General features: G+C 51.7%; 1 protein-coding gene across 1 annotated transcript; it reads right to left on the bottom strand.

The window, feature by feature from the left end:
• Positions 1 to 751: 751 nt before the first annotated feature.
• MC3R (melanocortin 3 receptor) lies at positions 752 to 1,726 on the bottom strand. Its single transcript, XM_037059830.1, has one exon. The coding sequence runs from the start codon at positions 1,712 to 1,714 to the stop codon at positions 752 to 754; it is 963 nt and encodes a 320-aa protein (XP_036915725.1). The 5' UTR covers positions 1,715 to 1,726.
• Positions 1,727 to 23,939: the final 22,213 nt, after the last annotated feature.

Here is a 23,939-nt window from a genome sequence, read left to right as displayed (position 1 = left end):
TTTCTAGATGATGCTTTAGGAAATCATGGGAGAGAGACACAGTTGTAATGAGCAAAAGCAGAGCTTCTGAGAAAGTCGCACGCACCCCCACGATTTCTCTAAGGACCTGCACCTACAGTGAAGCAACCTCTTGGAACACAGCCCCTCCCGTGCACACTGCTGTTTTTCGGGGGGGGGGAGCGGTGAGGGGCGTGGGGGTGCACAGAGCTACCGACAGCACAGTGTAGGTTTTTTAACAAGGAGTTCATTGTGTGGGGGACACCTCTTTACTGTAAATAGGATAACAGAGCAGAAACTCAAGGCTCTTATGAAGTAAGGGCAAAGCCATCCAAGCAGCCGGCAGCCGGAGGTCGAGGGTCGTAGACGCCTTGCCTGGGAGAGCTTTGAATGGCCCTCCCATCAGTGAGAATCCTTGCATCTGGTCCCAGCCAGAGCCTGAAGACATGGTAGGTTGGCAGACCCCGGGTGCCTGGGAATGAGTGCAGCTTGCGCTCACAGCAGCCTCCCCGGCTCCCCCAGGGGTCTGCAGGGGAAATCGGAGTTCGTGACTTACCCACATTGGGACCCTTCCAGGGAGCCTGCTACACACTGCTTCCCTTTCAGAGGCTTTGCAAGCTCAGAATGAAAAGCCTGGTCACAGGTCAGCACGTGGTGTTTCCCCCTCTCTCCTTTCTAAACCCCTTGGCTGCAGGGAGGGTCCCACATGACCAGACCCATTTCCCCGGCCCAGCCCCCAGCTCCTACCCCAAGGTCACACCCCGCAGCAGCCGCACAGAAGCTCCCTGAAGGTGCTCCTGAGCTCCGGGCAGCGGAAGGCGTAGATGAGGGGGTCGAGGACAGAGTTGCACATGACAAGCACCAGGTAGGTGTCGAAGTGGGCGGTGTAGCAGATGCAGTAGGGGTTGGTGGGGCAGGTGATGATGAGCACCAGGTGGACGAAGAAGGGTGCCCAGCAGGCCACAAAGACGCCCAGCAGGATGGTGACGGTGATGGCCCCCTTGAGGCAGGACCGTGGCGGTGGGGCAGCCCCGGCAGCTGGCGGCAGGGCAGCAATGCGCTGCACGTGCAGCCGGGCGAACAGGAGCATGTGCAGGTAGAGGGTGGCCATGAGCAGCAGCATGGCGAAGAACAGCGTGACGAGGCACACGATGACCGTCTTGCTCTCGGAGTAGACGATGAAGAGCACACCGCAGATGCCACAGCCCGCCCAGATGGCCACGATCAGGGCGCGCGCCTTCCCCACCGTCATGATGCTGTGGTAGCGGAGGGCATAGAAGATGGTGACGTACCTGTCCACGGCGATGGCCAGGAGGTTGCAGATGGAGGCCACCAGGGAGATGCAAATCATGGAGTCGAAGATGGTGTCCATGTACTGCAGGAACTGGTCCTCAAAGACCAGGGTGTTGCTGTTGACCAGAGCGATCACGATGGTCTCCAGTGTGTTAGACAGGCTCACCAGCATGTCGGCCGCAGCCAGGCTGCACAGGAGCAGGTACATGGGCGAGTGCAGGTTGCTGTTTCGGACCACGGCCAGGAGGACCAGGACGTTCTCCAGCAGGCTGACGATGCCCAGCACCAGGAAGACCTCGGGCTGGATGAAGACCTGCTCGCAGAACCCACCGCCCTTGTAGTTGCCCGGGGCGGGGGCTGGGACGTGCTCTGAGCCATGAGGCCGTGTGGGCTGGGCTGTCGGTGGGCAGCATGAGGCGTTCATGGCCAACAGGTGGGCCGAGCTGGGCCGGGCTGCCTGCAGGGCCCTGGGAGCTGCTGCTGCTGCTGCTGCTGCTGCTTTAGGAAAGGAGAGGACTCCCTCCAGATACCTGCTGTGGATGCTCGTCTGGTACAGACTTGGGTACAGATACCTCCCAGAATGAAAGGATGGCAAGAGAGACACACAGACAGACAGACAGACAGACAGACAGAGAGACATACAGAGAGAGTGAGTCAGCTGGGAGACACACGGAGGACTTGGCCCTGCCTGTCCAAGGCCAGCCGTTTTGTACTTACTCTTCCCTGCTGTCTTCCTCCTCTCGGCCCCTTCCCTGTCGCCCCCTCTCCCATCCCCACTGGGGAACAGGTAACAGGCCACTGGTTGCTACAGTTACGGCTCTTTTCATAGCAAGACGGAGGATGTAGTACCTCTTGGTGGAAGTGAGGGGAGACCACTCAGTGTCTGACGCTGGCTGGAGGTGAACGACTCCTACTTCATCTTCAGCGCAGCTGAGGGACCGCTCACTGAGTGCCCATCCCAAGCCCCGTCTGACTGACAGCAGGTACCAGCGCCTGGCTCAGGCAGCGGGATTGAAAAGCAGGCTGGTGCCCCCTGCTGGCCAGACTGCGCCTCTGTTTGCCGGCTCTTCCCAGTAGTTGGTCCTGGAAACTGCAGGCGGGCATCCGTTCATCCATTTACTCCTTCCTTCCTTCATTGATGAGTAAACATTTCCTGAGCACCTACTATGTGTCAGGTCTCTGCTGCGTGCTTTATACTGTGGTGAGCAAGACAGACATGCCACCCCTGTGTCCCCTAGGCTCAGAGTCTGGGGTGGGAGACAAGAAATCAGAGAATTGTATTGCAGTGGGATACATACTCTGATCAGAAGGCCAGGGGGGATGGTGGGGGATGGAGCCAGGGCCCCAGCTTGAATGGTCAAGGGAAGTTCCTGGGGGGAGGAGCATCGAAGATTTGACTCTGAGGAAGAAGAGGCCACCCAATGGTGAGGAAGGGGCTGGGGTTGGAGGGAGAAGGCAGTGGTTTCTAATGCTGCCCATGAGAGCCGTCGTAGGATGGGGGTGCAGGGATCTCACCCGGCCTCCAGGATAAGAGTCACGGAGGGCGAGGACCTGGGCAAGTGTGTGTTCAGGTTTGCCAGGTGGGCAGGGGCATAGCCAGGGTTTGGAGCTGTTGAAAAGGAAGCTGCGTGTTTTTGAAGAAGTTGAAGTTGTTTGGTCCGGCTGGAACATAGAGCTGGGAGACACAATTTGAGAAACTGGGCTGCAAAGGTGTTCCTCCCCCGCCTTTTTCTTTTTTTAAGGTGAGAAGTGCCTTTTAAAAAAAGCATGGTGTCAGCCCTCTTTGGGAGTTCAGACCGTGTCCTGAAAGTGGTGGGGGGCTGTGGGCCAAAGGGCGTTGGGCAGGGTGGGGCTGAGATGCATCTGTTTTGGAGAGACTCCTGGTTCCAGGTGGGGACTGGATCAGAAGGGGAGGAGCCTGAAGGCCAGGGCTGCACAGACCCAGAGGGAGATGGCAGTGCCCTGAAGCAAGGAGGTGGTTGTCGGGCCGGGACGGGTGGACAGAGAGTGTGGGAGGTGGCAGCCTGGAGATTTGAGAGTGGTTCTGTCTGAGACTGTGGCAAAGGGAACACAGGGAGACGTCCCACCTCCTGCTCAAGCTCCAGGCAGGATGGAGGTGATCTTGGAGCTGGAAAACGTGAAAGGCAGATTTCAGCTGTCACCTGGAACATGGCAGGTTTGATGCGGCACAGAGGCTCACACAGAGCCTGGAAGCACTGAGTCCCCTTGCACTTACACACGTACATGCAGACACACCCACACACGCCAGAAGGTCTAAGGAGCCGTCTAATTATCACCCAGCTCTGTATGTCAGTGTGTGTGTGAGTAAGACAGAAGACGTGTGCACATGGAAATAGGTGGACATTTAGATTATTTATAAAACACTGGAGTGGAGAGATCTTAGTAAGACGGGTCACCCCCAAATTTGGTGGGGACAAAAGCACTGTAAGCCCAGTCAAAGACAGGCAGGAAGAAACACTTGCCATGGGCAAATTTAGCGCCCCTCGTAGAGAACCAACACTGTCACATTAATAAGACAAAGATGGATTACCTCTTGGATAATTGGGCAACAGATGGGACTGGGAGTCCACTGAACAGGAAATGCGAATGGCTAATAAGCATGAAAAAATGTTCAGCCTCCAGGGGAGTCGGGGAAGTGAAAGTCAGACGGAGACTTCGGTACCGTTTCTCCAGTTCCACTGACAAGAACTCAAAAGATGTAGACCTCAGGAGAGAATGTTGGGGGAGAGCACCCTCGGGCACCCCCAGTGTCTGTGACGAGTCTCACCGCTTGGCAGGGTCCGTGGACATAAAAGCCGTGCCTGGGTGGGGAGCCCAGTCTGTACACCAAAGGGCGGGAGAAATGCGGCTTCTGGTCCTTTGCAACAGAGCAACTTCTGATGCTAAACCGGCTGCCTTCCAGGAAACAAAACACAGTCCTAATCCTTTTGAGGCTTCTCCTGCCTCCTCACCTGCTGGGTCATCTCCAGTGGTGTCTTTGTGGGGTCTTGGTCTGTGGTTTCGGGGTGCAGGTCTTACCCAGACAACAGAGCCGATTGGGTGTCTTCCCTGCTCTGTGGTTGAAACGCACTGAGCCGGAACATCTTTCTCTGTTCCCACCTTTTTGTTCTGTGCGTCCTGTACAGAGAACAGGTGGGGCCCTTCCCACCCGTGTCTCAGAACCCCCTCCTTGTTAACGAGTGTTGGTTTGGTCTTCTCTAAACCCTGCTCCCACTTACCTGGGGGAGCCGCACAGGGGCAGGATGGATTTTAATGGAACGAATTAAGTTTATGAATAACAATGGCAAGACAGGACGGTCTCGTCAGTGGTTACTGTATGTTGTTTGGCACGTGTGGGGGTGTCCAGGCTGCGTCTCTTACAATANTACAGAGAGCAGGTGGGGCCCTTCCCACCCGTGTCTCAGAACCCCCTCCTTGTTAACGAGTGTTGGTTTGGTCTTCTCTAAACCCTGCTCCCACTTACCTGGGGGAGCCGCACAGGGGCAGGATGGATTTTAATGGAACGAATTAAGTTTATGAATAACAATGGCAAGACAGGACGGTCTCGTCAGTGGTTACCGTATGTTGTTTGGCACGTGTGGGGGTGTCTAGGCTGCGTCTCTTACAATAAACTGCAACAAGGAGATTCCTAAGCGACGCTCCACCTGGACATTCTCTCTGCCCCAAAGCTCTTCCCTGGCCTACTCCTTGTATCTTTCAAGACCCAGTTCAAATGGGAACCATTTTTCATAGCTCTCCTCAAACTTCACGCAGGAGTTTATTCCTCCTTCCCTCACCCTGTCCGGGTGGGCTCATCACTCCTCCCTCACTCTCAAGACTTGCAGAATGCCACATCCTCGGAGGTCACATCCCAGGCCAAAGAAAGGGGGCAGCATTGCCCAGAGGTCCTATTAGAAACAATTAGACTTTGTCATGATCTCAATTGTTTCTCAGGAGGGGCTGCCTCCGCTGCCTGCGTTCCCCGCCCCCACCTCTGTTTTCAGCTGCCTGTTGCCGGACAGTTTCCTCTGGGCTCAGTTTCCACTCTCTCTGCCAGGTCCCAGCTCAGGGCTCCACCCACATTCTGCTCCAGGGTCTTCCCTGATGTAGGGGAGGGGTCAAGTTCAGCTTGGAAGAGGGGGGAAGCGGAAGCCACCTGGGGCAACTGTCAACTAATGAGACCTGGAGCCAATGGGTACACTCTCCAGCCACCTGGCCTTCAAATGGGCAACAGGGATGCCTTGTATGCCAGCCAGAGGTCCTCGTGAGATCAGACCTCATCACCTACAGCAGCGACCTGGATAACATGTCCTTGGAGCCTCCCTCGTAACTTTAATTCTGTCGATTGCTCTCACTGCCCACCCAGGAAAAAGTCTGTTACCCTTTCTTTTTCTGTTCTGGGAGACAGAAACTTTCACTGAAATGCATTAAAAAACTTCATTTATCTCAGTGGGGAAGATACCGCCTTGACATTTTTGAACGAAGGGGAGTGTGCCAGAGCCTCGGGGGCTTCCCCAACAGGATCTGCCTGTCCCAGGTGAGCGGTAGGGAGCTAAAGGGGTCGGAAGTAAGAGAGCAGAGAGGTCCAGGCCTCGCCTGCTGTCTGCTTGAGGTGTGTAATGGGGAGTCGGCGAGAACGGACATTACTGAGGGCCGTGGTGTGCGGGGCGCAGTGCCCAAGTCTGTGGAGGTGAGAATTAAAATGACCTGATGCAACCGCCTTAACATGAACGTTACTGTCGCTCTTTACGGGTGAGGGCACTGAGAATTTAGTAATTTCCTGAAAGTCACCCAGATAGAGAATGATCTCTGGCTGCCAAGCTGGAGTGCTCACCTCCAATGTTATAATGACTCCATAGGTTTTGAAAATAGCTGTTTGGAACCCAGCTGTGGGGACAAGGATTTGGGGAGAGTTCCGGTCCCTGGGACAAATGGCGAGGGCCAGCTGGGACCCAGGCCTGTACAGAGCAGGGTTTGGGGTGCTCCCAGCAATGAGCATATACAAGCTAGAATCTGAGCTATCCCACAGTGAAAGGGCTCGATGGTGGAGAAAACTTACAAAGCTATCCTCAAACTATTAAAACAGCCCATAAGAAGTGCGTACTTGGCCTACATTCTCCCATAGTATGGCCAACCACTCTTCAGCAGTGTTCCTTCTCCCCTTAGTAATAAAAACCCCAACATTAGCTGCAATCAGGCCCCCGGCTCTCTGTCAGGTCCTACGTTTCCCAGCCTCCCTTGCAGCTAGATGGCCACTGCGGTGTGAACAGAAGCAGGAGCAGTACTTTCTGTCATGCTGTTTAAAGTGGTGAGCATTGCCCTGGCTGGGTGGCTCAGTTGGTTGGAGTGTTACCCTGTACACCAAAAGGTTGTGGGTTCGAAACCCAGGCGGGGCAACTGATCGATGTTGCTCTCTCACATCAGTGTTTCTTTCTCTCTCTCCCTTCCTCTCTCCCTAAAAATCAATAAAACATATCCATGGATGAGTATCTAAAAAAAAAAAGTGGTGAGCATACTCTCCCTTGATACCAGCTGGCTGTTTATAAGGATGGGATAGAAGAACAATAGTCCACTTTGGCCCAGGCATGGAAACCATATGGTACAGATGGTCAGTCTACCTCATTTGCTTCGAACCTCTTCCTTCGGGACTGTTCCATGAAAGAGAAACACCCTTCCACAGTTACGCAAAGAGACATTTTGACCAATGACAGCACGTACAATGGCGGTCCTGTAAGATCGTTGTGGAGCTGAAAGATTCCTACTGCCTAGTGACGTTGTTTGTAGCCATCGTTTGTAGCCATTGACACCGAGGATGGCGGTCCTGGGGTGTCTGTGGTGGTGCTGGTGTGAACAGACCTCCCACCTGCCTGTTGTGTAAAAGTGTAGCGCCCACAATTATGTACAGCACGTAACACTCAATAATAATAATAATAATAATAATAATGATAAACGACTATGTTGTGGTTTGTGTGTTTACTACACTATACTCTTTGTCATGCCAGTGGGGTGCCGTCTTTCTACTCACAAAAAGTTTGCTACAGAACAGTGTGCCCGGCACGCCGATAGCCACCTCAGAGGTCTTGTGTTTACTACGTCCGGCACTTATTGCATTATTTTTTCCTGCACTTATTCCCTCTCCTGTTGTTCTGCGCAGCGACCCGCCGTGTGGGCCCAGGAGCAGCAGGCATGCGTACAGCCTCCGTGTGTCATCAGCTGGGCCATCTAGGCGAGTGTCAGTGCACTCTGCGACGTTCACACTACATCGAAATAGCCTGGCGTCCCATTTCTTAGAACGTAGCCCCGTCGCTGAGCGGCACAGGAGTGCGTTTTGCGTCACTGAAAGTTCGGGCCTTGTTGCGGCAGCCCTTCGGATTGTTCCCGGACTGATACACAACCACACTATGGCGATGCAACTTTACTTTCCCCACTGGGAAGAAGGGGAAGGATGGGTTGGTTCTTTTATGTATCCACCCACTACACAGTGACGGAGTGGCATCTGTGTGCCTGGTACCACGCCAGGGGCTGGTGATGCAAAGAGGAGAAGTCTCGGTTCCTGCCTCCACGGGGCTCCTGGTCTGGCTGCGGAGACTGGACGCCGTGCAGGCCGGCGACACAGGTGTGAGAGAGCGTTTGGAGGGCTGAGCCCATCACAGCTTGTTAGAGGGGCGCCGCTTTGCCCGTGCCTCTGGCCAGTACGCGTGTGGCCTGCGCGGAGCCGGCACGAAGTGGTCGAGCAGTGACACTGAAGTTGACTGCCCTGGAGCAGCGGGATGTACGTGGCAAACTAGAAAGCACCCACGAAGCAGTGGCCCGTGTGCTTAGGGTACCTCTCCGGGGATGAAGGACGGGCTCCCATTCTTGCCAAGCCATGGAGGCTGTGAGTCTCCTACCACGCATTGTGCACAGCCTGTGGAGTTGTGTGCAGCCCGTGGAGTCATGCGCAGCCTGTGGAGTGTGTGCAACCTATGGAGGTGTGTGCAGGCCTGTGGAGTTATGCACAGCCTGTGGAGTGTGTGCAACCTGTGGAGTTGTGCACAGACTGTGGAGGTGTGCACGTGGCCCCTGGAGGTGTGTGCAGGCTCTATCAGTGGGGAAGAGCCCCTAGCAATGGGTCTGAAATGGTTGAAATGAATACAAAAGGGATTTGCTTTTCGTCCCGCTTAATGGAAATTTCAGGGGGTTTACAGATTCAGATGTATCTGGATTCAAGGCTCAGTGAATGTAACAAGGACTCCTGCTGCCATAGCAGAATACCGTAGACTGGATGGCTTAAACTATGACAGTTATTGTGACGCTTTTTGGTGGCTGGAAAGTCTAAGATGAAGGTCTGGCACAGTTCGTGTGTTGGCGAGAGCTTTCTTCCTGGCTCGGGGTGGCTCCTTGCTGTGTCCTCACACGGAGAGCCAGCTGCCAGCAGCTTCAGACCTGCATGGCCGGAATTCAAGTCCAATAGATGCAAGACTCTCGGATCACCTCTCCCTGCATCTGATTGGACAGGGCACACTTGCCTGAGCCAATCGCTGTGGACAGGGAAATGCAATGCCTGGATTGGCCAGGGCTGAGTCATGTGCTCAACTCTGGAGCCGGAAGTAAGTTGGAAGGACCTGAGGATGATCTTGAGGGAAATGTGGTTCTGTTCCCTGCACAGCAGGCCCAGTCCAGGTGCACTGCAATAATGAACACCATCAATCAATTATCTTTCCACTTTTCTCATTGTGTCAACTGCGAGAGGCTTTTAGAAGAACCGCAGAGGGGCGTGACTGACTGGATGGCTCACAGATGACATCATGTTTGGACTTCAGGACAGGGAAAGCATTTTCTGGGAGGCCGAGGGCAGATTGGATTTGTTGCTTTTTTCTGGTTTTGGAAACAAACTTCGCCACAGTTAGCCGTGTGACTTTGAGCTGGTTACTACGGCGCTCCTTGCCTCAGTTTCCCTGTCTATAAAATGGGTATAATTATAGTGCCTAGCTCGTGGGGTTTGCATGAGGATGACACGATTTCATGGACATCGTCTCAGACAGCAGTGTCTGTCTGTCAAATTCTCTGTTATGAATCAGTTCCCACTCGGTGCCCTGGGAGGAAGCCCCAACAGGTGGCGTGTAAGGCCCAGGAGAAGGAGGGACACGTTCTAACACGTTTGGCAAGTGGGGGATCATCTTTTCCTGTGAGCTCACAGGGAAGCGAAGGGCCAGATCTAGGCGTAGGTGCAGAATAAAATATGGAACTTTGCAAGAATGAGTGCCGCATCCTCATTCAGGAGCCGCGCCAATAACCTTCTTAGTATTGCTTTGCAGTTGGTGTGTGCGCCATGGAAGCACACACGGGGCGGGGGGGGCGGAGCAATGTGGCGAGACCTAAGCAAACATCGTATTCCTCATTCTTGGAAAAGCGTCTGGCACTCGATAAATGTTTGTTGAATGGATGAGTGTCCGTGGATGTGCAAAGGGAGGCTTGACATATCACTGCGTGTCCTGATCTCGCGGGGCTGGGCTGGTATCAGCAGAGGTCAGAAGGGGTTTGTGCTTTCTCTAAGTGGCGCCTTTGCAAAAAGCTGTCTGGCTGTGTGCTGCAGCCGCAATGTGTTTTCTGAGTTTCCCCCAGTAATTTGCAGGTGTTATCTCCCCTCTCCTTTTGGGAAGCGCTGGTGCCAGATGTGTGAAAGGAGAAGAGTGACGTTTAGCTGGAAAAAACCCTATGGGTATTTTGGGACCCAATTGCCAGATTAGAAACACTTGGGTGGTCTTTTTTTTTAAGTGAAAACACAGCAAAATAACTTGTGTTTCAGAGTGCTCACACAGTAGGGGTAGCCTGCTTTCCTATGCNGTTTCCCCCAGTAATTTGCAGGTGTTATCTCCCCTCTCCTTTTGGGAAGCGCTGGTGCCAGATGTGTGAAAGGAGAAGAGTGACGTTTAGCTGGAAAAAACCCTATGGGTATTTTGGGACCCAATTGCCAGATTAGAAACACTTGGGTGGTCTTTTTTTTTTAAGTGAAAACACAGCAAAATAACTTGTGTTTCAGAGTGCTCACACAGTAGGGGTAGCCTGCTTTCCTAATGCATTTTTGTATTTTTAGATGTTTCTAAACAAGGACTGTTGACGCTTCCAAAGCCATCAGGCAGGAGCGGATGGGCACAGGGACAAGTCTGGGGCAGCGTGCTGTCTCTCCTGCCATGGGGTATGGGACACGGGGTGCTGCTGCTGCTGCCCTACATGAGTTTGTCACGGCCCCATGTCTGAGACAGGTGCTTAGCTCAGCTTGGAGCCCGAGATCCCAGGTTCGGGGTTTAAGGCCAGGTGACCAGGGAGAGCATGGTTGTTCGGTACATCAGCAAGGACAGATCGGTGGCCTGGGCAGGGCTGAGCAAGCCCCGCACACGCGTTTCTGTGAGGCTGTTGAGGACATTCAGGGAGGTGAGCGAGTGCCCAGTCCTGGGTGGGAACACAGCAGGCAGGGGCCCGTGTTCTGCTGCGGGGAACGGGAAATGACTGCCCTGTGACAAACCGGGGTCTGTTGTTCTCACCCATGATGCCTGGAGGTAGGCGCTGGCTCAGCGGTTTCAGGGTTCCTGTCTCTACAACCCTTGTGATGTTGCTGTCTTATGGGCTCGCTGGTGGCCGCATGGCGGTGGCAGCTCCATACGTCACATCTACGGCAGGAAGGAGACGGATGTCTTTCCATGAGGAAAGACTCCTCTTTCTTCCCACGTGTCCCCCAGTGGAGTTATGATTATGCCTCAGCGGCTGGAGCTGGGGCATGTGCTTGACCATAGCTGCAAGGGAGGCTGGGAGCTTAGGGTAAAGGTTCGCATGATTGATCACCTTGAGCGCATTGTTCCCCCTCCCCCGACCCCAAGGAAGATGTCACAGCCTGAGTTCTCCAGAGGCAGGTGCTGAGATGGACACAGGATGTCAGTTAGGGGTCAACAGGTCTGGAAGGGGGGAGAGCAGGACCAGGCGGAGGAAGAAGTGCAGACCTGACAGCGCTCAGCCACCTTGGGGCGCTCTGGGGCATATACGGTACCTCCACATCACCCCTGTTGGGCTGGCGTGGCCGGGCCTTTCCCCGCACTGCACCGTGTGGTCGGTCACTGGATGTGGGCCGGGCAGGAAGAGGCGGTCTCCTTAGGCTAGACGACATTCTGCAGCTGGCAGGTCCTGGGGGAGCTGTAGCTGGAGGCCTCTTGCTCTCAACTGAGGCAGGTCCTACTTTGAAGAGAGACCTGGGCGGTGCAGCTCCTTATTCATCCCTAAAGAACAGGGAAATATGTGGTGGCCACTGTTGACAGGGGTGTCCCCACTGTGTGCACGGGGAACTGAGTTTCACCGCATGGCAGTTACTGTGGGGGAGCCGTTGACGGCATATGTGTGCTGCCGGCACCCCTCACAGCAGGACCCCTNAGAGGCGGTCTCCTTAGGCTAGACGACATTCTGCAGCCGGCAGGTCCTGGGGGAGCTGTAGCTGGAGGCCTCTTGCTCTCAACTGAGGCAGGTCCTACTTTGAAGAGAGACCTGGGCGGTGCAGCTCCTTATTCATCCCTAAAGAACAGGGAAATATGTGGTGACCACTGTTGACAGGGGTGTCCCCACTGTGTGCACGGGGAACTGAGTTTCACCGCATGGCAGTTACTGTGGGGGAGCCGTTGACGCCATATGTGTGCTGCCGGCACCCCTCATAGTAGGACCCCTAACTGCTGCCTGCCTTCCTGAGGGTGCTGACCGCACTGCCTGTGACTAAGGAGCCCGAAGGCTGGCGAGGAGAGCAGAGGTCCCATTTCTCACTGCCCAAGGATGAGCTGACAGCGGGGGCCAGGACCGGGGAGGGGCACAAGGACAGCTCACCCGTGAGCTGCGTGGGAAGGCTGGGACATTTTCTGATGACCTCCATCTAACCCAGGGCTTTCTGACATCTCTTCGCAACACTTCCACAGTGGCCAGCCCCTGAGCTGTGTGGCTGACTTTGTAAGAAACCTTATTTATTTTGGAATCACTTCCACTTTACAGCAAAACTGAAAAGATGGTACAGCGCGTTCCCACATACCTGTCACCCTCTTTCCCCCAGTGCTCATGTGTCGGATCACCATGGTGCCCTTGGGACAGCCTCAGGGAACAGGCACCAGCACCTCCCTGCTCACCGAGCTCCACATTTCCTTTGATTTCACCAGTTTCCCATTCTTTCTCGGTTCTGGGATCCCGTCTGAGGTAACGCACTGCGCCCTGGCTGGCGAGCTCAGTTGCATGGGACACTATCCGGTGCACCAAGAGGTGGCAGCTTCAATCCCTGGGTCAGGGCACACACCTGGGTCGTGGCCCAGCCCTTGGTCGGGGTGCATAGGGGAGGCAACCGATGGATGTTTCTCTCTCACATCAATGTTTCCCCCCCTCTTTTTTCTTCCCTCTCCTTCTCTTTAAAATCAGTGAACGTGTCCTTGAGTGAGGACTGAAAAGCAGACGCCATGTTGCGTTAGGCTGGCATGTCTTCTTCGGTCTCTTCGAGGCCGTAGCAGTTTCTGTCTTTGTCCTTCACGACCTCGGCGGTTTGAGCAGCACGGGTCAGGTGTGGTGTGGAAGGCCCCTCCGGGCGGTGTGTCTGCTGCTGTCCTTCGTCTGGTGTTTCTGGTTAGTCTGGGGTCCCAGGGTTTTAGACAGTGTGCCACAGAGGTGAGGTGCCTTGACATCACATGACATCAGGGGCACGTGACACCCACGTGACATCACCGGGGTGTTTGCCTTGGCCACTCACTAAAGGGGGTGTATGTCATTGAGTTTTGACTGGCTTGAGAGATCTTAACAGTTTTATGAGAATTTGTTCTGGGCCTTAAGTCCCTACTTTTGCTCATGGAGGGGCCGATGGAAGGTGACACATGAATGTTAATTAGCTGTGACACTGACGGAGGGAAGTCTCTTCATGGGTCTCCCCTCTTCTGTGCTTTTGCCCACCCCTTCTCTGCCAGACCCAACCCTGCGGAGGACCATCTGCGCCCCCTGCTGGTAGATAGCAGCAACTACTTCCTGACCCTTCCTCCCTCCCTCCCTCTCTTCCTCCCTCCCTTCCTTTACCAGTCCCTCCCTCCCCCTCCTCCTCCTTCCTTCCTTCCTTCTTTTTGTTCATCTACAGATTTTAATTTTCGTGTATATGTACAAGTGTATCAATATATTTATCTGTCTAAATGGCATGCAAAAGAAAATGAGCTCTATTATTCAACTTGGTGCCCAAATATTTTAATACTGTGCACCAAATACATTTTTGTTTTCCAATTAATTTTAAGATTTATTTTTACTCATATTTTGGGTTTCTAATATTTTCTGTGCCTGTAACTCTGTATCTCTTTAGATTTTTTATTTATTGATTTTTAGAGAAATAGAGGAATGTGTTACGGGGGCGGAGAGAGGCAGAGAGAGAGAAACATCCATTTGTTCTTCCGCTTACTGATGTGCTCATTGGTTGATTCTCGTATGTACCCGGACTGGGGATCGAACCACAACGGTGGCATTTAGGGACGACGCTCTAATCCACTGAACTACATGGTCTGGGACTTTGCATCTTTTATTGAGATGTACATAGGACAATATTAGTGATTTTAAAGTTTGCAGTTCAGTGGCCTTTAGTGCACAGTCAAACCTTGGCTCTCAAATGTCTCCCATCTCAAACAGTTCGGTTGTCGACCAAGCTGTTCACAGAAAAAATGTCTCAGTTGTTAAACAACACTTCGGTTCTCGACCTGACAAACCTTTCATGCTGATACCTGGGAAAAAATGATTTGGTTTTCAAACAAATTGCTTCCCGAATATCCTTCCGGAATGAATTAGTTTCGAGAACCAAGGTTCTACTGTACTCACAAGGCTGTGCAAACATCACCACAATCTAATTCCAGAACATTCTCATCACTCGAAAAGAAACCCCAAACCTATTAGCAGTTGCTCCTCACGTATTATGTCCCTCAGCTTCTGGTGACCGCGGATCTACTGTCTGCCTCTGTGTGACAGTTAAAAATACGCTCATCCAGACCATGTTTAACTTTTGGATTCCCAGCGCCTCCATTTTCTCACCTTCTCATTTCTTCCAATTCAAAAACAAACAACCCCACCAACAGTGGTACATTATCTTGTTTAAAATTCAGCATAAAAATTGTAAGAACATGCAACAACCAACAGACCCCCTAAATCTTTTCCTTTTAATCTCTCAAATTCCAAGGTAGAGCTGACGCATAGAGACAAGTTGTTTTGTGTTCCAAACACTTCAGTGCAGAACAGGTCAAGGTGCTGTGTATATGCGTGTGTTTAGAGAACATTTCTCTGATTTCTTCTGGATCCTATTTGGGAAACTTACGGCAATAAAGCAATTTGCTTCTCCAAGGCCATTTTCCTCTGGCTGATTACCAAATCGTAGCAACTGACTCAAGTTAATGATGAAAGTTTTCTGAGCATAGAACAAAATGATCCATGTTGTCCCAAGTTCTACATGCCACCAAGTCTGGTTGAAGGACCAGGTATAATGAATAAAAGAACCCCTCCATGGTGTCCAAATATAATCTTTCCATTTATTTAAAAAAATACAAACTATATTTTCCTGATTAAAAAAATCACTCTTAACACTTCATAGTTTCCTTCCTTCCTTCCTTCCTTAAGATTTTATTTATTTATCTTTAGAGGGGAAGGGAAGGAGAGAGGGAGAGAAACATCCATGTGTGGTTGCCTCTCATGTGCCCCTACTGGGGACCTGGTCTGCAACCCAGGCCTGTGCCCTGACTGGGAATTGAACCAGCGACCCTTTGGTTCACAGGCTGCTACTCAATCCACTGAACCACACCAGCCAGGGCAGTAGTTGTTTTCTTTCATCAGTCATGAAATTGAGTGCCATGACCTTCCTCGACTCTTCTTATTTTCTTTACCTGGTTAATATCTCAGTCCCGTGTTTGGGCACTGTATTTCAGGGGGCACTGCCTTGGGTACTTCTCACAGTTTCAGGCATCTGCTGGGGGTCTTGGAACGTGACCCCTGTGATTAAGGGGGGGGCTTCTGTAGATGAATTTTTGGACTGAAATTTTTCTCATTCTGTTTTAATGTATATTTTTACCCTGTTTTTTCCACTTGTGGTATTATGAAAATTTTTCAATTCATTAAATAAATACTCTTTGAAAATAACACCTTTGATAATTCCTGGACAGCAAAGACATGGTCCGTTGTGTTCTGCACTGTGTCTTTGAGACTCAGGGCCTGGTGCATGGTAGACACCCCAGAATTATTTGGGGACAAACAAATAATTCAAGTGGGGACAGACCCTGGTGACCGGGTTCTCTGCCTGGTGGCATTGGGTTTTGTTCCTGCACTATCTGTAAGAACCACTGGATGGCGCCATATTACAGGGAAAAAAAACCTGTCTTTTCCTCAGCGGGGCCCCGAGACTGCTGTCAACTGTGTGTGCAATGTCATGGTGGGCCTCTTCGAGGGAAGCCCTTGTCCACAGTCTCAACTATTTTCTCACACTGGTAGAAGTAGCTCTACTGAGTCAGCGAAGACTCACAATTTAAAGGTTCTGTGTATTTACTGAAAAACTCCCCTTTAGAAACATCACACCATTCTGCACTTTGATCAGCAATGCCTGCGTGTGCCCATTTATCATGTTCTGGCTAATGCTGAAGTCGTCATTTAGAGAAAAAGTTCTTGCTACGGCTAAATTATATCTTATTTTTGTCTTGATGAACATATCTTTGATTGCTGGTGAAGTTCAGTAGGGGGTTTTAGTTTTAGGGTTTTTTTTTTTTTTTTTAGCATGCCCACTGATCTTTGTATCTCTTCTTTAGAAAGCAGGACCGTTTGGGTCTTTTGTCTCTTTTTCTGTGGGCCACATCAGCATATTTTAACTGGTTCATCTTTCGGTTTGTCACAGAATGCCCTTGCTCATTGCGCTGGTAAAAAAAATAAACATCACAGAATAGAGACGTACACTCAACTTAGTGTAAAGCAGGTTCTTCTTGAAACCCACTGAAGGGGTTAAGCCACAGATACACTTGGATTACAGCTCTTGAATTCCTAGAAGGATGCTGGGGAAAAGACAGTTTTTTTTCCTGTAATATGGCGCCATCCAGTGGTTCTTACAGATAGTGCAGGAACAAAATCCTCTGCGTTTGGGATTAAAATGCAGTTTATCTAACTTTCCCCATGTATAGTCCAGGCTACCCGATTATTGACACAGCGCCCCTGCTCCCCGTATTCTTTTACGTTAATCCTTTACACTGTAGTCAGAGTTACTGTTCTACAGCTGCAGATCTGTGTCAGTTCTCTGACCCATTCATTAGCTCATCATTGCTCTTACCAGAAAACTTAGTCCTGGAGTCTTCTATGATCTAGATCAGGCATTGGCAAACCCTTCCGGCAAAGGACCGGACTGTAAATATTTGGGGTTTTCGGGGCACACGGTCTGTGTTGCGACTTCTTAGCTCTGCCTCGGGGCTCTTGCCTCCTCAACCTCCCAATTCTGGACCATCCGGTTGCCCTGAAATTCACGGTGCTTCCTCATCAGCTGTTCAAAAGTCAGGTGACCTCGATTAGTCACGAGCCAGAGAAGGGTAACGAGCTGGTTCCGGGCTAAAAAAAGCATGCGGTCTTTGGAGACTTAGCTAGGTTACCAATACAGCGGAGTTCCTCAAAGGCTAAGCATTGCCTGCTCCTCTCGGCACTCACGTCTCTGCGCAGGCGCATTGGCCGCATGGCATGCAGGCCACGTGCCATGGGGGCCTCCAGCCCTTGTTCCCCCACCGAAAGGGCAGAAACCCGTGCGCCACCTCCCGCTTACACGGAGGCCTGCTGAGGCATCCGCGTCCTTCACCGAGTGCAGCGCTGCGCGTTCTTTGGGGCGTGGGGATTCCTCTTAAACGCAGACACGTTCATAGTGGGTGTTCTTCTGTGTGAAGGACATCCAGATGTCTTTGGGGAGCAGTCTAATGCCTGGCCAACAGACGAACCCTCCACCTTCAGGTCTTCTTCAGTCTTCGAAATCACCCCTCTTTCCGGGAGCTGAGAGGCCGAGGAGACGAGGTGGGATTTGGTGCCCCCTTCGGGCCCAGGCCTTGTTTGCATCCTTAGGATGGAGGAGGAATGGGCGGGGCGGGGCACAGCTTCTTCATTACTGACCAGGCAGGGCTGCAGGTGAATCTGGGCAACTCCTAGAGACAGCTGGCCGCCGGCTTGGCCGGACCCTGGCCCCCGAGTGTGCGTTTGCATTGTGCAGGTGCGCTTCCTAATTAAGGAGGGATTTTGTCCAAGGGGCAGCACCAGCCACATTCCTGCCAGGCGCTTCCTGCTCCAGGGCTAGCTCCTAGTTGTTTGGACTCAGTAGTGGGCCTCCTACAAAAAAGCGGGGGGGTGGGGGGGGCGGGGGGCGCATGTTTTTGTTGCTCTGTTATCAGTGAAAGAATGGAAATGAGCCTGGTCGGCGGCTGTATATCGCACGCAGAGGGTCTAGGGAGATAACTCGCGTTTTTTCTCGTCCTAATGGCTGCATGCTTCTCATTAACGCGTGAAAGCCCAGAGCCCAGGCTGGGAACTGAATTGCTGGTCTGAGATAGTTTCAGAGAACGTTAGGGAGACCTTGCCTGCTACAGATGGCGGCGGTAATGGATAGCTGGGGGTTGGGTGGCTCTGGGCCTTAGAAATTCCGGTGGTGGACAGTAACGCCCGCGCCCTGCAGACGACGAGAGGACACAGAGGCCTGGTGTAGGTTCTCCTGTCCCCAGCGGCTGTGCCTCAAGGAGCCACAGCGCCGCCTGGTGACAGTAAAGGGACAGAGATGCGAGCCCTAAACGCTGTTGAATCTCCTTACAGTTATCTGAGTCGCTGTAACTGCAGAATGTAATCAGTTCTTCAGTTCATCACTCAGGTGCAAGTGTAATGGCAGATATAGTGCCAGTTACTGTTGTTATAAGTGCCCTTCGTTTTTCTCGTGCAGTCAAGAGGAAAGTGTTATTGTTCTTGCATCCACTTCTCCATAAAATGTTCAAAACCCCCAAATGGAAGCAGCAGGCACAGTTTTTCAGTAAAAACAAATGGTAGGGAGCACGTTTTTTATTGAAGGGGAGACTATTCTTCCGTGTTTAAGATGAGCAGTAAAATGAAATATAAACAAACTCAGAGGTAAGTACACGAAAGAGTAGAAAGTGTTTGTCCTCTTACTGCTTTCTGGTACTTCACAACACCAGACATCCCGGCCTTTTCCTCTTCGCCAGCTGCTCTGGGAGAGTGTGGTTTAGAGTCCATTTGTGAAGGCCCGTTCTTCGTCCACACCCGTGCTGAGAGGCGTTCGGATCCATTCCGATCGTCTGCTGTGATGAGCAGTGTCACAGTGAACGCTCTCGCACAGGTCATCTTGTGTTTTCTGTCTTTTATTTGTTTTTATTTTAATGCATTTCAAACCCAGAAAAGTAGGGAGAATAGCACTGTAATAAATACTTCTGTTTGCATCTCCTGTGTTAATAATTATTAATATTTTGCTAGACCTGTTTAATCTGTATTTCTGCCAAATTTAAAGTGAATTAGACATCATAGCATCTTACCTCTGAATATCTTGTATGCACCTCTAAAAATCAGATGTTATCCCACACGACAGACTTCCTGTCCCTTGTAAGGACCTTAACAGCAGCTCCTGGATACCATCTAATATCCTGCTCACATTCGATTTTCCTCATAGTCCCCGAATGGTTTTCAAACCAGAATCCAATCAAAGACTCCACAACGTACCTTACATTTGGTTATTACATTTTGTCCTTAAGTCCCTTTTAATCTAGGATAGTAATATCTCCCATCTCCCTCCCCTTTTTTCCCAATGACATTATCTTGAAGATACAAGACCGGCGTCCCATAGAATGTCTTACTGCTTGGATTTGGGATTGCTTCCTAATGATGAAGTTTAACTTCTTCTGGTATCACCGACATTTTCTGTAAGCTGAGGGTTATATCTAAGGGCTTAAATGGATTCAGGATAAACTTTTTGGCAAGAATATCTGTAGCTGGCCCTGGCTGGTGTGGCTCAGTGGATTGAGCACTGGCCTGTGAACCAAAGGGTTTCGGGTTTGATTCCCAGTCAGGGCACAGGCCTGGGTTGTGGGCCAGGTCCCCAGTAGGGGGCGTGTGAGAGGCAACCACACAGTGATGTTTCTCTCCCTCTCTTTCTCCCTCCCGTCCCCTCTCTAAAAATCTGTAGCTGTACCAAATGTGTACACAGCAGGAAACATGTGACACCTGGCTGTCCCTCATTAGAGACACTGTTGTGAAGAGTGTCTCTTCAGTCACTGGGTGAAGAGTAGGGTGGCCCCGTGCCTGCCCTGCCAGGTTCCACGTCTCCCTTTGCAAACAGAGACCGGTCTGTGATGGACGTGTCGGTGCCACGCCCACATCCGGTTCCCTCTTGTTTGTCCTGGTCTCTGGCTCTTGTGTCCGTCCCTGTTTAGTCTGGGGTTGCCCCCTGCTGGTTTACAACCTCTACCCTGTCTTCTATGCTGAACAGCTGGCATCCTTCTGTAAAGAAAACACTTCTTTTGCTTCCTGGGGTTTGGGGTTACTCTAAGTTACAGTTTCTGCTAGAATTGCAGGATAAATGCTTAGCTCTTTCCTGTTAATGACCACTTTTTGGAGTATGGAGATGGGGCTGCCGTTCCCTCCGGTGATGGCAGACAAGTTTAAGTTTTGTTCCCTTGGTGCCCCTCTGGTGTATCAATAGAGAGTCACGCATTTTTATAGGTTTACTCTGTTTCTGTTCTTTTTTAAAAAAGATTTTATTTATTTATCTTTAGAGGGGAAGGGAAGGAGATAAGGAGAGAAATATCAATGTATGGTTGCCTCTCGTGAGTCCCCTGCTGGGAACTGGCCTGCAACCCAGGCATGTGCCCTGACTGGGAATTGAACCGCGATCCTGTGGTTTGCAGGCCCCCGCTCAATCCACTGAGCTACGCCAGCCAGGGCTCTCTGTTTCTGTTATTGATGCATCTCAACTCCAGCCACTGGGCACTCTTTCGGGTCGGCTCATGTATCTTTTGGATGTGAACTTAATACTCATGGACTCTTTCCTTGTTTTCTGGCACGACAGTACTTCCTAGACTGGACTTATCTTCCTGTGCAAAAATGAAGATGAGCGGGTCAGTTCTGAAAGTCAGAATTATTGCATTATGTACAGTGAATATATTTTTTAAAAGCACCAAACCGCTCCCCCGAACAGATCCAGTTTCCTGCTCCAGCTGCCTCATGAGAGGCCAGGTCTTTTCGCGTGTCTGGCAGCTCCTGAACTGCCCGAATTTGAGTGCTTTTTCCAGTCAAGTGGGTTAGAACGGTATTTGATTGGCGCTTTAATTTCCTTTATCCCCCTAAGCACATTTTCACAGATACTTATTTACCATTTGAAATTTTCATTCTTTCGTTTGCTTCCTTACACCCTTTACCTATTTTTAAATGGGCGACTCTCCTTTGTTTTTTGTCTTGTTCCTTTCACCAGGTCACCTGAAGCGAACTCCCACACCTGATTCTTATTCCTTGGGGTTCCCAAAGAGAGCTTGTTCTCCGTGGTTCCCACCAGGGGGCACTGTTCACCTGTTTAAAGAACAGCGAGTCCTCATCCCTGGGGACAGAGAAGGCAGTCTGTGCCTACAACTCAGGGGGAGCCAGCGGGCCTGCCTTCCACTCGCCTGGGCATCAGATGCTCCAAAAGACCACCTTATGCCATAAGCAACTCAATCACCTGCACCTTTTTTTTTTTTTGGATAAAACTCAGATTCAAATCAGGTCAAATGGCAGTACGCTTCCCTCTTGGACCTTTTACATCTCTAGAAAACCTTTTTCGTTTGAAAGGAGGGCGGGCAAAGGAATGAAAAGCAGACACATTAAAGACCTCTGCATAGATCTGCCCAGAGCCGAAGACCCCTTGAGCTTTCGGAGGGTGACATGTTTCCTTGTGAGGAGAAACTGGCGGATGCTCCAGCGTTTGGTTTGGCTTTGGTGAGAGTGTGGGCGTGGCATCTGAGCGGGGTTTTCTCTAGGCTGCCTGTTTCCCACCTGCAGGGGCTTGGCCTTCTTGCCTTTCTGGTATTAATCGGAGAAAAGTCCACCGAGTGAACTATATCAGTTAAAACCTGATCCTTGATAGGCGTTGGTATCTATTTTTAAAAAAACCCTTTTTTGCATAATACACACCTAATAGTATTGCCCCTTTGAGCACTAATAGTGCTCAAATCATGGGCTTCTCACACACTGAGCACACCCGTGTCAGGAGCAACGATGCCAGGAAACGGAATGCGGTCAGCCCCTAACGCCCTCGCACACTGCTTTCTGGCCCCCCCTCCCCAGTCCCACCCAAAGTAACCGCTGTTTTGACTTCTCTTCCTAGACTTTAGCCTGTCTTTGCACATTGCATTAAGGGCCGCACACAGTGTGACCTCTTTGGAGACTGGATTCTTTCTCTCAATACTATGTTTGTGAAATTGATCCATATTTTTTGAGTAGGGTTGTAGTACCTTTTCATCGCAGTATAATATTCCATCGTGTGGCTGTGCGACAATGTACTGTGTTACCGATGTGCCCTTGGGAAGCTTTCGGTTTTCTGGCTGTCGTGAATAGCGCCGTAATGAACATTGTAGGGCATGTCTTTTGGGGAACGTATGTGGAACCCCGGGGCGAGTATAGTGGGAGGCCAGTATGGGTCTGTTTGTGAAGGTCAGTACTTTAGGGCGGGGATGTCCAGGGTGAAATTCCCTGCCTTCCTGAGAAATCGAAGAAATGGAGCTTTTGTAACAGAAAGTACAGGTGGGGAAAGGAGTCACCGGGGTGTCACACATTTCTTAGCTCATGGACTTCTATTCAGAGAAAACAAGTGACTTTTACTCTGACGGTGTACAAAAGTGTCCTCCCCCCTCTGCACGGCCACCTTACTGCAGACACAGAAAAGAGACACAGTGTACTTTTCTTCCTTCTTCATTTTCAAAATGATAATTGTCATTTTATTCTGATTATAGAAAAGGTCCATGACTATTATAAAATTTCAAGGAATGCAGTGTGACAGAACTTTGGCAGGATGTGTCCTGAGATATCGCCGATGGTGTCGGAGCCCGGCCGATCACTGAGTCTCTTCTCTCCTCCGCTCTCAAGCGTCCTGTTGGGCCAAAAGGGTTTCCCTTTTTTGCGGGAGCAGGGAAACGAGGAGGGGTGAGCCACGCCAGCCTTTGGATGAGGCGGTGGCTCTATCTCAAGCTGGGAAGGGCCCGGAGCCACGGGAACACCCTGGCCCCGTTTACTGGATCAGGCTGGTGAAGCGAGTGGCAGGGTTCCAACAACAAGATTCCTAATTCTTGGCAAAGCGATGGGGATGCAAAGCCCAGAATCTTCCCTTCAGTGATTTCCAACGGAGCGGGCACCTGCCACCAGGTGGCGCCCGCGTCAACCGTCTCTGGACGGCTTTGGCCAGGAGCCTGGCTGGGGAGCTCAGGTGGGCTGGCTGCCCCGGAGCCCACCGTGGGCGTTACCTGCCATCCGCCAGCCCACATGCGATGTGGTTAGGCTCTAAGATTCCACTAAAAATTCCCCTTCGCACATTAGGGGAGGTTATAGTGTATGAATCAAGGTGCCATCGGAAACCATAGCCCTGGGTCAGCTGCGCACCATGTTGCTGTGACCCGGGAGGTGGGCGCTAATTATTCCAGAAGTCTCTCTGAGCCTAGAAGAGAGCCTGGTGTTTTCTTGCCAGAGCTCCCCTGATTCGGGAGGGTTTGGTGATGGTGTGCAGAGAATTGCAGGGGGGGGGGGGAGTTGCCAGCAACTGAGAGACATTGTTGGACACCAGCTAGGGCGGGGAGGGCACCGAGAGTGTGACGGGAGACGGATCCCATCCTCCAGGGGCTGCTGGGGCCACCAGAGACACCGGACAGGCACGACAATGTAAATGGGGTGCGGCTTCATCATCGCCGCAGGGAGGACATGGGGAGGCTGGGTTCCACGGGCTGAGCGAGTTCAGGAAGGCGTCTTGGAGGAGAGCGCCTGCAAGGCCGGGGAATCGCAGTCTCAGGTGCAGTGTGGCGCATGCGCCGTTGGGCCACAGGCGGCCATGCAGTGCTGGCCGGCTCTCCAGGTTTGGCGGGTTTGGCGGGCAGAGTCTCTCACCACCCGATTAACACAGAAACCAACAGCCTCTGCTCACCCTCCGGGGGTGCCCGCCGGAGTCGGGCTACTGTCGCCCCAGGGCCTGTCCCCGGTGGGGCCCAGGGGTTAAAGATGTAGCCCACGTGAACCTAGGGTGCCGCTGAAACAGAGTGAATTCCAGAACTGTATCCACGACCACATTAAATAAGAGATGTTGGCGTGTAAGCGCGTCCATAAGAGAAGGCGAGAGGGCGCTGGTTTAGGGCCCCCAGCGAGCCCTCTGCAGGTCGTCTCCTCCGCTCACTGTTCTCCCCGCCCAAGGCCCGCAGAACCTTCCGGGCCACAGCCCCAAACACTGTCCGCGGGACCGGCCAGTCTTGGTCTCTCTCTGTCCCAGTCTGCTCTTCCTCCCAGACGTTATCAGGTAAATGCCCTGTCCACGCTCACCTCCTTCCTTTGGGGTGCGGAGGAGAATGAAGAGGGCTAAAACTGCCTGTCTTTGGATCCTTTTTGGTATCACTGGAGAGATGTAA

This window comes from Sturnira hondurensis, unplaced genomic scaffold (assembly GCF_014824575.4).
Source record: "Sturnira hondurensis isolate 20B ecotype Veracruz unplaced genomic scaffold, ASM1482457v3 Scaffold0011378, whole genome shotgun sequence".
Lineage (NCBI taxonomy): Eukaryota > Metazoa > Chordata > Mammalia > Chiroptera > Phyllostomidae > Sturnira > Sturnira hondurensis.
Note: the sequence above shows the minus strand (reverse complement) of the source record. Positions and strands in the feature narration are given on the sequence as shown.

Excerpts from the sequence above, each read along its gene's own strand:
- MC3R (XM_037059830.1), bottom strand. The coding sequence starts at position 1,714 with ATGAACGCCTCATGCTGCCCACCGACAGCCCAGCCCACACGGCCTCAT.